This window comes from Branchiostoma belcheri, unplaced genomic scaffold, assembly GCF_001625305.1.
Source record: "Branchiostoma belcheri isolate BF01 breed outbred unplaced genomic scaffold, Haploidv18h27 scaffold79, whole genome shotgun sequence".
In the NCBI taxonomy this organism is placed as follows: Eukaryota; Metazoa; Chordata; class Leptocardii; order Amphioxiformes; family Branchiostomatidae; genus Branchiostoma; species Branchiostoma belcheri.
The window spans coordinates 119,432-133,271 of NW_017804453.1; the positions used below are offsets into that span (position 1 = coordinate 119,432).

General features: G+C 42.8%; 2 protein-coding genes across 2 annotated transcripts in view; both read left to right on the forward strand.

The window, feature by feature from the left end:
* Nucleotides 1–166: 166 nt before the first annotated feature.
* On the forward strand, nucleotides 167–1,948 carry LOC109485937 (mucin-5AC-like). The gene has a single exon (XM_019789640.1). The coding sequence runs from the start codon at nucleotides 230–232 to the stop codon at nucleotides 1,931–1,933; it is 1,704 nt and encodes a 567-aa protein (XP_019645199.1). The 5' UTR covers nucleotides 167–229; the 3' UTR covers nucleotides 1,934–1,948.
* The window catches only part of LOC109485846 (mucin-2-like), a gene marked incomplete at its 5' end in the record, with an annotated part of 13,939 nt that continues 2,046 nt past the window's right edge, over nucleotides 1,948–13,840 (forward strand). The window contains 9 exons of the mRNA XM_019789518.1: nucleotides 1,948–2,466; nucleotides 6,822–6,909; nucleotides 7,195–7,488; nucleotides 7,905–8,039; nucleotides 8,400–8,481; nucleotides 8,825–8,890; nucleotides 12,065–12,216; nucleotides 12,399–12,680; nucleotides 13,022–13,259. Of these exons, the coding sequence (XP_019645077.1) occupies nucleotides 1,948–2,466; nucleotides 6,822–6,909; nucleotides 7,195–7,488; nucleotides 7,905–8,039; nucleotides 8,400–8,481; nucleotides 8,825–8,890; nucleotides 12,065–12,216; nucleotides 12,399–12,680; nucleotides 13,022–13,259 (1,856 nt within the window). The remainder of the gene's footprint in view (nucleotides 2,467–6,821; nucleotides 6,910–7,194; nucleotides 7,489–7,904; nucleotides 8,040–8,399; nucleotides 8,482–8,824; nucleotides 8,891–12,064; nucleotides 12,217–12,398; nucleotides 12,681–13,021; nucleotides 13,260–13,840) is intronic.

Sequence of the window (13,840 nt, forward strand, 5' to 3'; positions counted from 1 at the left end):
AAAGGAGTCACCGTCCGTAAAGGCCCAGTCCAGCTCAACTTAATGTCATTGAACTGCGGCAAGTTAAAATTTGAAGAATACGTCTTATATTTGATTACGTTCGTATTCACAAGAGACATCCTGCCGGAACTGACCGTACGATATAACGTGGATTGAAGTTGCCGTTAGGTGTGTACATGTGAAGTCTATTGATCCCCAACCGCCGTCCTGTGAGACACTTGCCTTCACCATGGAGCCGGGGAAACACATCTGCGCCGCGGTAGTCCTGTTGGGGTACGTTATTTCAATAATATCGACTTCAACAAGCCCGATATATCATGTAAGCTACCAACGTCTTGCCGATGCAACACAAGTGCCACCAACGTCTCAGCAGGAACATACCATTTCGACTGACAAAGAAGCCCCCACAGACAATGTGCAGACCACGGTAGAACAGGATACAGCAACTTCATCCGGTGGGAATGGAGTGACAGCCTTGGGAACAGCAATATCTACAATAACAAGGTTGGTAACAACGTCATTAGTTGACTCTAGTACTGAGTCTGACACTGTTCAGAACACAAACACGACAGCAACAGACGCGTTTACAATTGTGGATGCCCAAAGTACTGCAAACAGTGCCACGGGCGTTGTAACGGCAGCTGTTACAACTGAAAAGTCTTTCGTTACTACCGATACTGTTACAACAACTGATACAGTAACCCCGGTCATTACTACTGATGTTGGCATAAATGACGCAACTGGGTCCACCACCACTGACACCTTCATCACTCCAGTTACAACTGATCCTGTCATTACAACGAAAGCTGGTACAGCATCTGTAAAAACCGAGTCTGGCCTTTCCACACATGCTATCACGCCGTCTATCACAACGGAACCTGTTCAAACAACATATGTTTCTACACCTGCAACAACAGAGAATGTCATTACCGACAATGGCATAACAACACCCGTTACCACAGATTCTGCCCTTACCACTGATGCAATTGCAACATCTAGTAGAACAGAAGATGTCATTACAACTGATGCTGGTACAACGTACGTCAATACACAACCTGCGATAACCACGTATGTTGTAGCAACAGCAGCCACTTCACAGCCAACCGTCATCACTAATGCAGCCACAGCACCTGTTACACCACAACCTGGCCTTATAATAATTACCACTAACGCGGTTACAGCATCAGTTATAACACAGTATGACCTTCCCAGTGGCGCGGTTACAACGCCGGTTACAACACATCCTGGCATTACCACTGGTGCTAACACAATATCGATTACAACAGATCCTATTTCTACCACCAACGCGAATACAACATCACTTACACCACAGCCTACCCCCACCACCATCGCTGATACAACATCTGTCACAACAGATCCTATTTCTACCACGAACGCCGTTACAACATCAGTAACAATAGAACCTATCTCTATCACTAACGTCGATACAACATCTGTTACAGCAGAAACTATTTCTACCACCAACGCTGATACAACACCAGTCACAACAAATCCTATTTCCACCACCAACGCTGTTACATCAGTTACAACAGAACCTATTCCCACTACCAACGCTGAAACAACATCAGTCACAACACAACTCATTCCCACGACGAACGCCGAAACAACATCAGTTAAAACAGATCCTATTCTCACCACCAACGCCAATACAACGGTATTTACAACACAACCTATCCCAACCACCATTGGCTTTACAACATCAGATGTCACATATCCTATTTCTACTACCAACGCTGTCACATCAGTGACACACTGCCTACCCCCACCATCAACTCTGATACAACATCGGTCACAGCAGATTCAATCTCTACCACCAACACTGGTACAACATCAGTCACAACAGATCCCATTTCTACAACCAACGCTGTTACATCAGTCACAACACAGCCTACCCCCGCCACCAACGCTGTAACAACATCTGTCACAACAGATCCTATTTCCATTACCAACACTGATACAACTTCAGTCACAACAGATCCTATTTCCACCACCAACACTGATACAACATCAGTCACAACAGATCCTATTCCCACCACCAACGATGATACAACATCAGTCACAACAGATCCTATTTCCACCACCAACGCTGATACAACATCAGTCACAACAGATCCTATTCCACCACTAACGCTGATACAACATCTGTCACAACAGATCCTATTTCCACCACCAACGCTGGTACAACATCAGTCACAACAGATCCTATTCCTACCACCAACGCTGTTACAACTTCAGTCACAACAGAACCTATTCCTACCACCAACGCTGATACAACATATGTCACAACAGAACCTATTTCCACCACCAACACTGTTACATCAGTCACAACACAGCCTACCCCCACCACCAACGCTGTTACAACATCTGTCACAACAGATCCTATTCCTACCACTAATGCTGGTACAACATCAGTCACAACAGATCCTATTCCCACCACCAACGCTGGTACAACATCAGTCACAACAGATCCTATTCCTACCACTAACGCTGGTACAACATCTGTCACAACACAGCCTATTCCTACCACTAACGCTGGTACAACATCTGTCACAACAGATCCTATTCCCACCACCAACGCTGGTACAACATCAGTCACAACAGATCCTATTCCTACCACTAACGCTGGTACAACATCAGTCACAACAGATCCTATTCCTACCACCATCGCTGATACAACATCAGTCACAACAGAACCTATTTCCACCACCAACGCTGGTACAACATCAGTCACAACAGAACCTATTTCCACCACCAACGCTGGTACAACATCAGTCACAACAGATCCTATATCTACCACCAACGCTGGTACAACATCAGTCACAACAGATCCTATTCCCACCACCAACGCTGGTACAACATCAGTCACAACAGATCCTATTCCTACCACCAACGCTGTTACAACTTCAGTCACAACAGAACCTATTCCCACCACCAACGCTGATACAACATCTGTCACAACAGATCCTATTTCTACCACAAACGCCGTTACAACATCAGTCACAATAGAACCTATCTCCGCCAACAACGTCGTTACATCAGTCACAACACAGCCTAGTCTCACCACCAATGCTGATACTACATCGGTCACAACACAACCCATTCCCACCACCAACGCTGATACAACATCAGTTACAACAGAATCTATTCTTACCACCAATACGGTTACACCACAGCCTATTTCCACCACCAACCCTATTACAACACAACCTGTTGTTACAACTAGTGTTTTTACAACACCATTCACAACACAGTCTGACCTTACAACGAACGATGTCACAACAGCTCTCACAGACAATCCTACAATAACGCGCGCAGTTACATCCAGTGCGATACAGCCTTTGTTAACAACGGACGCTGGTATAACATCGGTCACAACACCTGTATTTTTAACTGGTACTCACGCTGACATCACGACTGACGTCATCACTACCACAGATGACGTGCTGATAGGTGTGACGTCACACAAGCCCCCCGCTAGCGCTAGTACTTTGTCCATCATTGCAACTTCAACCCCGGGCATGTCAAATGCTCCTCTTATCACACCTGAAGACGACGTGACCATACCCACGGAGCTACAACCTACTGGACCAGTACTTTCTAGCACGCCCGGTGCTATCCCACCTACTACGCTTCCAAACGCGCCCGACAGAACACAGCTTGTTAACATAGTCGGGCTTGTTATTGGTGCAACTTTAGGGGCCTTGGTTATCGTACTGGGATCTGTGAGCATCGTCTACCAACGCCAGAGGAAGAAACACAGGTGCGAGATCTAACATATCATGCCATGGGTTAACGTAAGCACCCGATCGCATACGTCGTAGGATCGTCGTACAATATTAATCGCACCCTGGAGACATTGTTCTGACAGCCGTGCATGTGTCCCGCAAAATGAAGCTGACTTGTTCAGGCTGTATAACGTCCTTGTCGGTGGCTGGTTCTGTCACAACCCGTTAGAACATTTTGCAGCATAGAAACCGTACGACGACCTACGACGAATGTGGCTGTGCCGTAACTAATGCATACCTCAGCTTGGAGTTTAGTTTTCCCCCTGTTTGATTTTGTTATACCCCAATTAAAAACGGGCGATGTTTATATATTTCAAGGGTTGTCGATAATACAAAATGTAATTTTCAAACTCTATAAACATCTATTGATGTATTTGCTTTCAATTGTAGCGCCCAAATCACCTCTACCCTGGAGTTGAAGGACCACTTGTACAACGGCACTCCTGACTGCACCATCACAGTTGTGGAGATGAAGCCTTTATCACTGGCCAAGTTCACAAGGATCCCACCTGACCTGCCTATCTGAAATGAACATTTCTGTGGTTATGTCGTTACCTGACTGTAACGGGGTTTTGTTTTTGGTGTATCTGTTTGTGTGTTTGCTTGTGCTTCCATTGTTTGTTATTTCCAAATACTAGGCACGTTGGGGACACTGGCAAGCAGGATGTTAGGCTGTGTAGTCGCAGGAAACCTGGATATTCTAGAATAAGACGATGCTTTTCCACATGTATTATCACCGGTACGTCTGATGTAGAACTAGCAAGCCTTGAATGCAGTATTAATCAAATACTAGTATCACAAAAATGAAAATATTCTATTTTATTTTATTTTAATGTTACGACAGCTGGCAGCTTTCCTACATGAATCGATGTTCATAGTGTTACACACATGTTTGGCCACAACACCTGGTGTACCTAGAGGGTGTGGTTGAAACGCATTGATTAAAAGAGACCAATGTTCGCCATGACACGTGCAACTGCGCCACCATGCGATGTCTACTTTTAAAACATTTACAGGTTTCCCATGGATATCACGTGGTAAAACGTTTGCTTGTGCTATAAATACAAATCAATCAGACGTTCTGTTATGCAACAATGTGTTGATTCCTATGTACGTATAGCAGAACGAAATCCGATAAAGAGGTCTTTTTAGGGAAAAAACTAGTCATTTCTGCTTTTCCTTTCTGTCGGCATTCCTATTTTTATCGTGAAATGATGATTCTGATTTCTATATATGATTAAAGTATGTCAAAAGTGTGTTTTTTCCGATATTCCGATTTGAAAGATCACCGCGCTTCGACATCCCAGGTTATAGACATGGAACTGTATTCATTTGGAGCGCGTCCTTTCGACAACCGTTAGAAATGTAGCTCTAGCCTACTACGTGTAAACATGCGGTCTTTGACATTTTATGACTCAAAATATGCGTATGCCCAGTATGCGGACGTACCTGTGCTTCAGCATTTGGGCTGCGATCACACCTAAGACGCCATTGACGTCATCATCGCTTCGCGATGGACATCCAAGATACGTTATTCTTACCGTCCACCATCCAAATAAACATGTGCTCGTTTTTACATTAGTCATGTTATTAAAAATCCTGATTCAATGTCAAAGACAAGTAAAATCCATCCCATGTCCCAGGTACAATGTATTTAAAAACTGAGTAGATATGAGTCCGCCACGTTAGATTGACAAGGTTATTCATTGACTAGCTGACTACCAAATGGTATTTGGCAAATGGAAAAAGCTAGTCTAAAAGCGATAACGAGCAAACAATAGTGTTTGAACTGTTTTGTAGCCATAACCAGCTTCCCTCCGTACAATACATTACTATCTGTTTTCACGTTCTCCCATCGAATAAACACCCTAAAGTGGACTAAAACACCCAGACCCGGATACAATTGTGACAAATGTGTCCACAGTAATGATATGTTTAAATGTCCACGAACTTATAACTAATTTCAAGTTTGTGCAGGATGCGGGAAAACAAGTTCGAAGTGCAGGAAACAATCAATACCATTCTGGATAGGGTTTTGAGGGAACCTTGATTTGGAAGAACGAGCTATAGTATAGATTTAGATTTTAAAGAAGACCACCTCTGTGAAATCAATGACCACTTGTGAAGTAAGTGTGAGAGCGTTCTCTATGTTTCACACAAGTCTTTTGCTGCACACATGGCTTTAGCTGCCCAAAGTCACTAGGGGCCTTAATCGAATGCTATACTTTGAATAGGTTTGGATCTTATATATTGAGAAGCAATTAGACTTCAACATGTCTGCTGTCCTAGGACGTAGTTGATTCCTTTATTCCCGACGTAAAATTAGATTTCCCTAACCAATGAGCTCTAAGCCCCCTTGCCCTATCAGACAGTCACATCTGTCGTAGGTCGTCATACGTCGTAGAATTTTGACAAAACCAAGGAGGATCTGAGGTAAGCTTTTCCTGACAAGAATTTTGAGATACTGAGGACAGATGAACGACTATACTAAGAATGCCCCCAGTTAGTGAGCGCACGACGATCGTAGGACGTATGTGACCGGGCCCTTAAAGTAAGGCCACTCCACGGCTGGCAACCTTGAGACAAATACGCCGATGTGTCTTGTCCATCCAGCTTCAGAACAAATGGCAGTTATTTCTTACTTTTATCTTTTGGTGCTTACTAAATATTATACCATTCTTACAACAAGAAAAGATGCATGGGAAGAGTTTTAGAATATGATTTTGTGATTTGGGGTGAGAGATGATAACCCCCCCCCCAGGAATTCACCCGAAAGGTTGATAGGTGCAGGTGTTACAAGTACAAACGATATCAGATGTGCACACATAACGTTTGCGTCCATCGGACATAGTAATGCACATAAACATTGAGGTAGCTATGGTAACGGTGATGTTTTTTTAAACAAACTCGTATCCATGGGATATTCTATATAAAGGTAAGCTGAGTACGCGAGGTCAGAAGGAAGTAGACAGGACGTTGGCGATCGCTGCAGTAAGCACTGTGGCAATATTCTAGAAAGCGATGCAGTCGAGAACAACAGTTGCGTTCTTACTGTGTCTGTGCTCCGTCATACATGATGTTCGAGGAGCTCAAAACACTACAGGTAAGTCTGTTTCGGTGTCTTTTCACATGTCGTAAAGAGAATTGAAGTCAAGATTATTTAGGAAGATAAGACAGGTATATCATTACTCAACACCCAACATTCTGTAAGTAAAAAGCAGCACGGTGGATATTGATATATACACAAAAGTACGGAGTTCATTCTTCCCGTAGGAATAAAAAACTTAAGAATTAATTCTCATTTCTCACTGTAGTCAACAGGATAACGTTTTTTTCTGTATGAATGTACTAAATAATCAGGTCTTACCAATTCTACCAATATGCACAGTCAGTACTGTCTCGATACCGAGCCCCACATCGACAAATACAACTACATCGTCACCTGCAGGGACAACTACATCGACACCGCCACTGACACATACAGTAGTGGCAGTAACAGCGACACCGGCACCCTCAGCGATACCGGCACCCTCAGCGATACCGGCACCCTCAGCGGCACCGGCACCCTCAGCGACACCAACTCCGGCAGCGACACCAACACCGACACCGGCACTGACTCCGACACTGACAGTGACACCGACACCGGCTGCAGGGACACCAAACCCAACCTTAAATGCAGCACGTGAGCAAAAAATGCACTGATCTCAGGTCTTCTAAACGTTTAGCGTTTGTCACCCATTCTTCGATTTTCGTCATAACAGATATACACATGTATCATTATTGTATGGTAGACATTGTCGTACTTGAAGTACGTATTGCCATTGCCTATAAATATAGATATCGGACAGTGAAACTACCCTCGAACCCAGTCTAAATTAGTACCGATCTTCCATTGAATGTAAAACTTTGCTACTTTAATCTGAGCCCACGCTTTTTTTGCAGGGAGGCTGTGTTCGACATAGATTTGTATGAACTAACACCAGACATGGCTTGAGATGTTTTCTCCAATATGTGTTTTCATCTAATTATAAACGTTAACAGTGTACTAACTTTCAGCTGTTTTATGTATTCATTTCGTTGGTCTGTTCTATTCTACAGCGACTACAGCCTGTGCTGGGAAGAACTGCACGTACAACAACGGTTCGTCATGTACAGAGGGTGACGCTAACTGTACATGTGTCTGTGTACCGACGGAACCAGAGCCATCAGGCCTTTCTACTGGAGCAATCATCGGTAAGTAACATTTTAGAGCCACATGATATGTACATGATATAATAAGTGTACACTTGTCTTCGAAATGCCTGTTGCCAAGATAAATTTTCGATCACTCAGTTGATAAAAGGGATTCACAATTTAATTAAAGACATCTTCCATAAGCTTTGCCTGTGAATGATCAGAATTGTTGAAGTTTGAAGTCACCGTGAAGATAATACTTTTGCTTATACTAAACCTATTGAAAGGTCGTTCACATTATGTTGCTCATAAAATGATTTGAACAAAGAGCATTTTTTTACATCTTTGATAGCGCGTAATGTTCTCCGTGGCATGCAACATGCATGTCCATACTAATCATGTGGACATCTCAATCCACAGGTATAGCGGTCGGGGGCGCAGTCGCAGTCATACTGATAGTGGTCATCATTACCGTCTGCTGCTGCAAGAAAAAGAAGAACAGGTAAAGTTTACTTTTATCACAGTTACGGTAAAGTTATGTTTTGAAATCAAAGCTCCATTTGAAATACAAAATCTCTTGTAATAATGCCTTATTGAGAAAGCTAATCATAATTAGCAAATAATAAATGCATAATTGCTACATGCATTTCCATTCATTTTACTTCCCCAAATCAAATAAAATCAAATTAGATCAATATGAACAACAACTAAGGGGGACGTATAATTGTATCATTGCCTACACCTCTATTGGTCTGTCAAAGTAAAAAAATGTAGATATTCTTTTGTACTTGACGTTACCACATTCACAAGTGATACTGATTAAGCTTTTGTGTTTTCTTCTCCAGACAAGTGTCTGCTAGTCAACCTGGATCCCGGGCTAAAGTCAACGAAACAGAAATGGAAGATGCATAGTAGATATGTTCGTTAAAAAGTACCAAACCAATAGCCTTCTGCAGTTGCTTTGAGCATTAAAAAAACCCTGAAATCAACACTCCGGGAAGAAAAAAGAAGAGCGAATTTCTTTAAAAAAAAAAAAGAAATTGTGAGAATAAGGCGTTTTGACAACTTTCCCAAAATTGGTACAAGTTTATACCGTACAGGTTTGGTTAACGTTTTGGACTTAACAAATGTTGAAATTGCGCATTGCAGACAGCTACTTTTGATGACAGATGTAACTGTATGGTGTCATTAAAAAAAACTATGATACGTTCCTTCAATACTTCAGTCAAACACATACAGAGCCTCTCTGTGAGCGACGAGGAAATTATTTTCCAAAGACTTGTTCATCAGTTGAGACAATGGAATTCATGTGGCTGAGATAATGGAATTCATGTGGGATAGATTCGTTCACTGGTTTGTGATGAAGGATACATTTGTAAATATGGCAATGAAGACATCGGGTTTGTGTTACATAACGGCGCGGTCACATTTGTCGCATGTCGTCGTACGGTTTTTATGTCAACCACCGACAACGACCTAAGACAGACGTTTCCGTGACAAGACAACTGTATTTTGCAGGACACATAGATGACAAGACAAAGATTCAGATTGCGATCGTACGACGATCGCACAATGAGATCAGTACCTAAGTTGATACTCATGTCTGAGGTCCCTTGTCAAAGAAAGTATCCGACGGAAACATGTTAGACGATTTGTCCACTGCATTATTTCAGCACATGACTGTTACAAACGATGAACTGACATTGCCGTGACGAGGGCATGTGAAACGCAAGGCCCTAAGACTCACAAGTATGCACTAGTCAAATGTCGCATTGGGGTCGTACCTTATATTTACGTGTCAGTATCGAACCCATTCGTTTACAAAAAGGTAGACTCTACATCCAGTTTCCTGAGGGACGGGGCCGCCATATTGGTAATTTTAATGACTGGCGCAGAGTATGACGGTATAGGGCAGTTCCGAATGACTGTTGTAAAACGAACCACATTCCTGTGCTTCCGAAGCTAGTAGTCATAACTAGTATCGTTGAAGGAAAAGGGCTGTGGTTGGGGAAAACTGAATACCCGACCTCTGCATCACGAGAAGTCACAACGGTCACGGTCCTTTCAAGAAAGATCTATCATATGATGTTGAATATTTCAATATAAGACGCTAATGTGAAGCCAAATGTATGTTATGATGTTTAGGAATCTAATATTGAGCCTTCTTTGCTCTTCCATTTGTAAACCGTTGGCTTGAAGCCACGGTGAGATTTTTTTAACTTCTATTTTTGTATCAATAAACCTTTAAGAACACAACTGGTGTTTTTTTTATTATTGTGTGCTTTAGCATTCATGAGTGTGGACCTCTGCACTAGAAAACAGATAGACAAATTTCGTGACCTTGCCATCCAGATTCAGTTAATAGAATGTACAGGATCATTTCATCACCAGCGTTAGTGCCAGACCGGTAGACTATCACGTTGTACGTCGGCAGAGGTCAGAGATAATAACAGGTGCCCTGATAAAGCTATCGATTTAGCTTCACTTCAGTCGAAAACATGGTCAAAGATGACAGCTAAAATCGCTTTGAAGTCACGGTTTCTAATTCAAAGGGCAGGTGGACCATTGTCTAAACAAACTATATGTTCCTCCCATTGACGGCATTGGGACGATCTATAGCTAAAAATATAAAGTATCCTGACAGTAATGTAGCAAATAACCGAATGCGAATTAGGTCGTCAAGGAGATGGTGTACATTGAAATTGGTTCTTCAGTATTTGTAACGATGTTTCCTTATTTACACTTCTGGTCATTTTTTTTTTGCCGGATTGCATAATATGATTTTGAAAAATATTACCCTAATTTGAATATATGACTTGTTACAGCTTTGTTGAATTGTCGGGTACCGACATTTATCACAACTAGCCTGGTTACCAGACCTACTATAGCTCCCGAGTCCTACATACTATTTGCGGAGAGGATGTAGGACTCGGGAGCTATGATAGGTCTGGTAACCAGGCTAAGTCACAACAGCCATCGCTTTAAGCTTCAAGTACTTTGTTTGTACGTATCAAGCTTTCAAATACTGTTGGATCTATAACGTCACATGGCAACAGCGATAACGCTATCAGCTTCCTCCGACACTTGTGGTGAACTCTGTATGGCGGCAGTCAACACCGGCGTTTTAAACGCTGCGGGGGAGAGATGTGGGTAAATATTGACCGTAATATGTCAGGTATCGACGCGAATCGTACGTAATGACGCCGTCACATTCGTCGTAAGTCGTAAGATTTCCAAGCAGGCTGTGACAGAACCAACGGCTGACAAGTATTGCCGACAGTCTTTCCGGTAACAAGACTTGGTGTCACAGTTCTGTACGACGGCTATCCCATGACTCAAGAATGCTCTCATTTTCCGACGAATGTGACCAAGCCCCCAGACACAGACATCTGTTTGATACAGACTTCTGAAATGGAATGCATATGAAGACATGACTTTATGAATGTGAAGATTTGATTACTCATTTCGTTTGATTTGTATGATAGTTACTATCATATTGGAATAAGAAATCAACGACCGTAAAAGAAATGCATGGCAACTTCACATGTTCATATGTTATCATACCATACATAATTATCAATTAATACAAAACTCACGCAAAATGACTAAGGCGACACCATGCGAGGGATTCTAGTATTTCACAACCGATTTGATACTCTAGCATTGACTTACATAGATGTGGTTCGATGGAGGAATTCGAATACCAGCACCATCTGAAGACAACGTGATATATTAAGTAAACATAACCACAGATGTAAACAACTTCACGAGTCTTGAATGGAGGATTGGTACAATAAATTGATAAATCAAGACTGCGCGTGCCGAGTTACAAAGGAAAGATGACACGCTGTACATACTTCAATATTCCTGAGAGGCTGAGTGGTGCCATAAAATAACACTTCATGCAAATGTTAACACTACGGATGGCGTAGGCATAGAAAGGATATGAAAATGTTTCCACGGTAATGTGCAAATGTTTTGAAAAACAACGAGGTTACTAAGAGAGAGACTATATAAACCGTTTACGTCGATAGAGGAGTGCAGATGTAGAGGAAACGAACAGCAGAAACGTGTCGTTGAACTTTTAAAAAAAGTTTCCGATCATTAACTAATATGAGGTTGTTTGTAACAATATTTACCGTGCTGTTAAGCTGGGTCTGGCTTTGTGAAGCTCAGACTACGAATGTTGGAACGCCGGTGGGAACAGGTTCTACCCCGGGTGCCACATCAATGGCAGGTAAGTAGCGCCGTTTTGTACAATGCTCAGCGCTATTTAGAAAAGCATTCAAAAGTACGGGGATTTAAACGTTCACGTTGAGGGAAATGAGAGGCACACACAGGAACACAATATGATATGCTTTTCGGTACTTTTGCAAAACATATTTTGATGATTCTGTAACACCTGCATGTTGTAAACAGCCAGTGGCACGACGACAGCTGCCATGGCGACAACTACAGGTGTTGGGACAACAACTGCTGGTGGAACAGCGACAACTGCAGGGGGAACAGCGACAACTGCGGGGGGAACAGCGACAACTGCAGGTGGTATAGCGTCAACTGCAGGTGGAACAGCGACACCTTCAGCTGGAGTGACGACACCTTCAGCTGGCGCGGGGACGACTAGCGTTAGTCCAATCGTTGGCGGAGGGACCACAGATACATCTAACGTTACATCGGTAACGTCTGCAGTAACCAGCAAAGGTACGGAAAAAAACGAAACACGGCTCTTCAGCTGCCTGTTAAGTGTTCAGATGTGTATGTATGTGTGTATGGTACTTTCTATCCTTCCATATCGCAGACTTTTATTATCAATTTAGAGCGTCACATACACGTGTATGGGTTTATCAGATATACTTTTGCTTATCGTTGCGTAAAAGCACTTTTGGAATTCTAGCTACACTACTGTCTCTCGACAAATACGGCATTGCATTTGAATAGCTATTTTGGTCTTAACAATGCATATGCGAACATTTGCCAATTGGGAGAAACATTTAACTGAGCCCACCTTTATTCATAACATATCTTCCTTCTTCTGTCTACAGCGGCACCTACAGTTTGCACAAAGGTATGTCTGGACCTTGAGAACAAGACGTGTACGGAAGGAGACGCAAACTGTACCTGTAACGACACGTGCGGCCCGGAGGTACAGAAGCCGTCCCCGCAGTCGGGCGGTTTGTCCGGGGGACAGATCGCCGGGATCGCCGTCGGTGCCGTGGCCGGAGTCGTGCTGATCGGGGCAGTGGCCGCTGCACTGGTCACGTGTAAGAAGAAGAGAGGAAGGTAACACACTACACAGTCCCATGTCTCCACGCTTTGTATACGTAGTCACCTGTACCTGTATAACACTTAAAAACGACAGTATTTTGCTGATACAAGTTTTAAGAGAAAATACATGACTGCGCTCAGCGTTAACTCACTACTTGAGTGGCGAACATTGAAATTAGTTGTTGTCTTCGTCAGAAGGACTATGAAATTGTCTCGCCGGAGTGTGGGGAACTGCGGATTTTGCGATATAACTCTGGAAGGCGTGATTCGACGTCCATGATTTTTGGCAGGCAGATTACCGCTATTGAGGCCAAAGTCAAGTACAAGTTTCGGCTTCGTGGGGGGTCCGTGCGTCACGTTAGTGCACCTTTTGTGTTTGTGGCTTGTTAGCAAGATAACTCAAGTATTTGTAAAACGTTGACTATAATTCTTGGTGTGGTGCTTACTATTGTTGGGACCAAGGTTAAGTTCGTTACTGAGCTTCGTGGGGGGTTTCGTTGTGACTACAGGGGGCATTTTGTTAATTTTTCTTGTGAGCAGGATAACTTTTGTATGTGTGGATGGAAGTTAATGAAATTTGATAGGCATATTACTGT

Coding starts and splice junctions, on each gene's coding strand:
- LOC109485937 (XM_019789640.1), top strand. CDS start 230: ATGGAGCCGGGGAAACACATCTGCGCCGCGGTAGTCCTGTTGGGGTAC.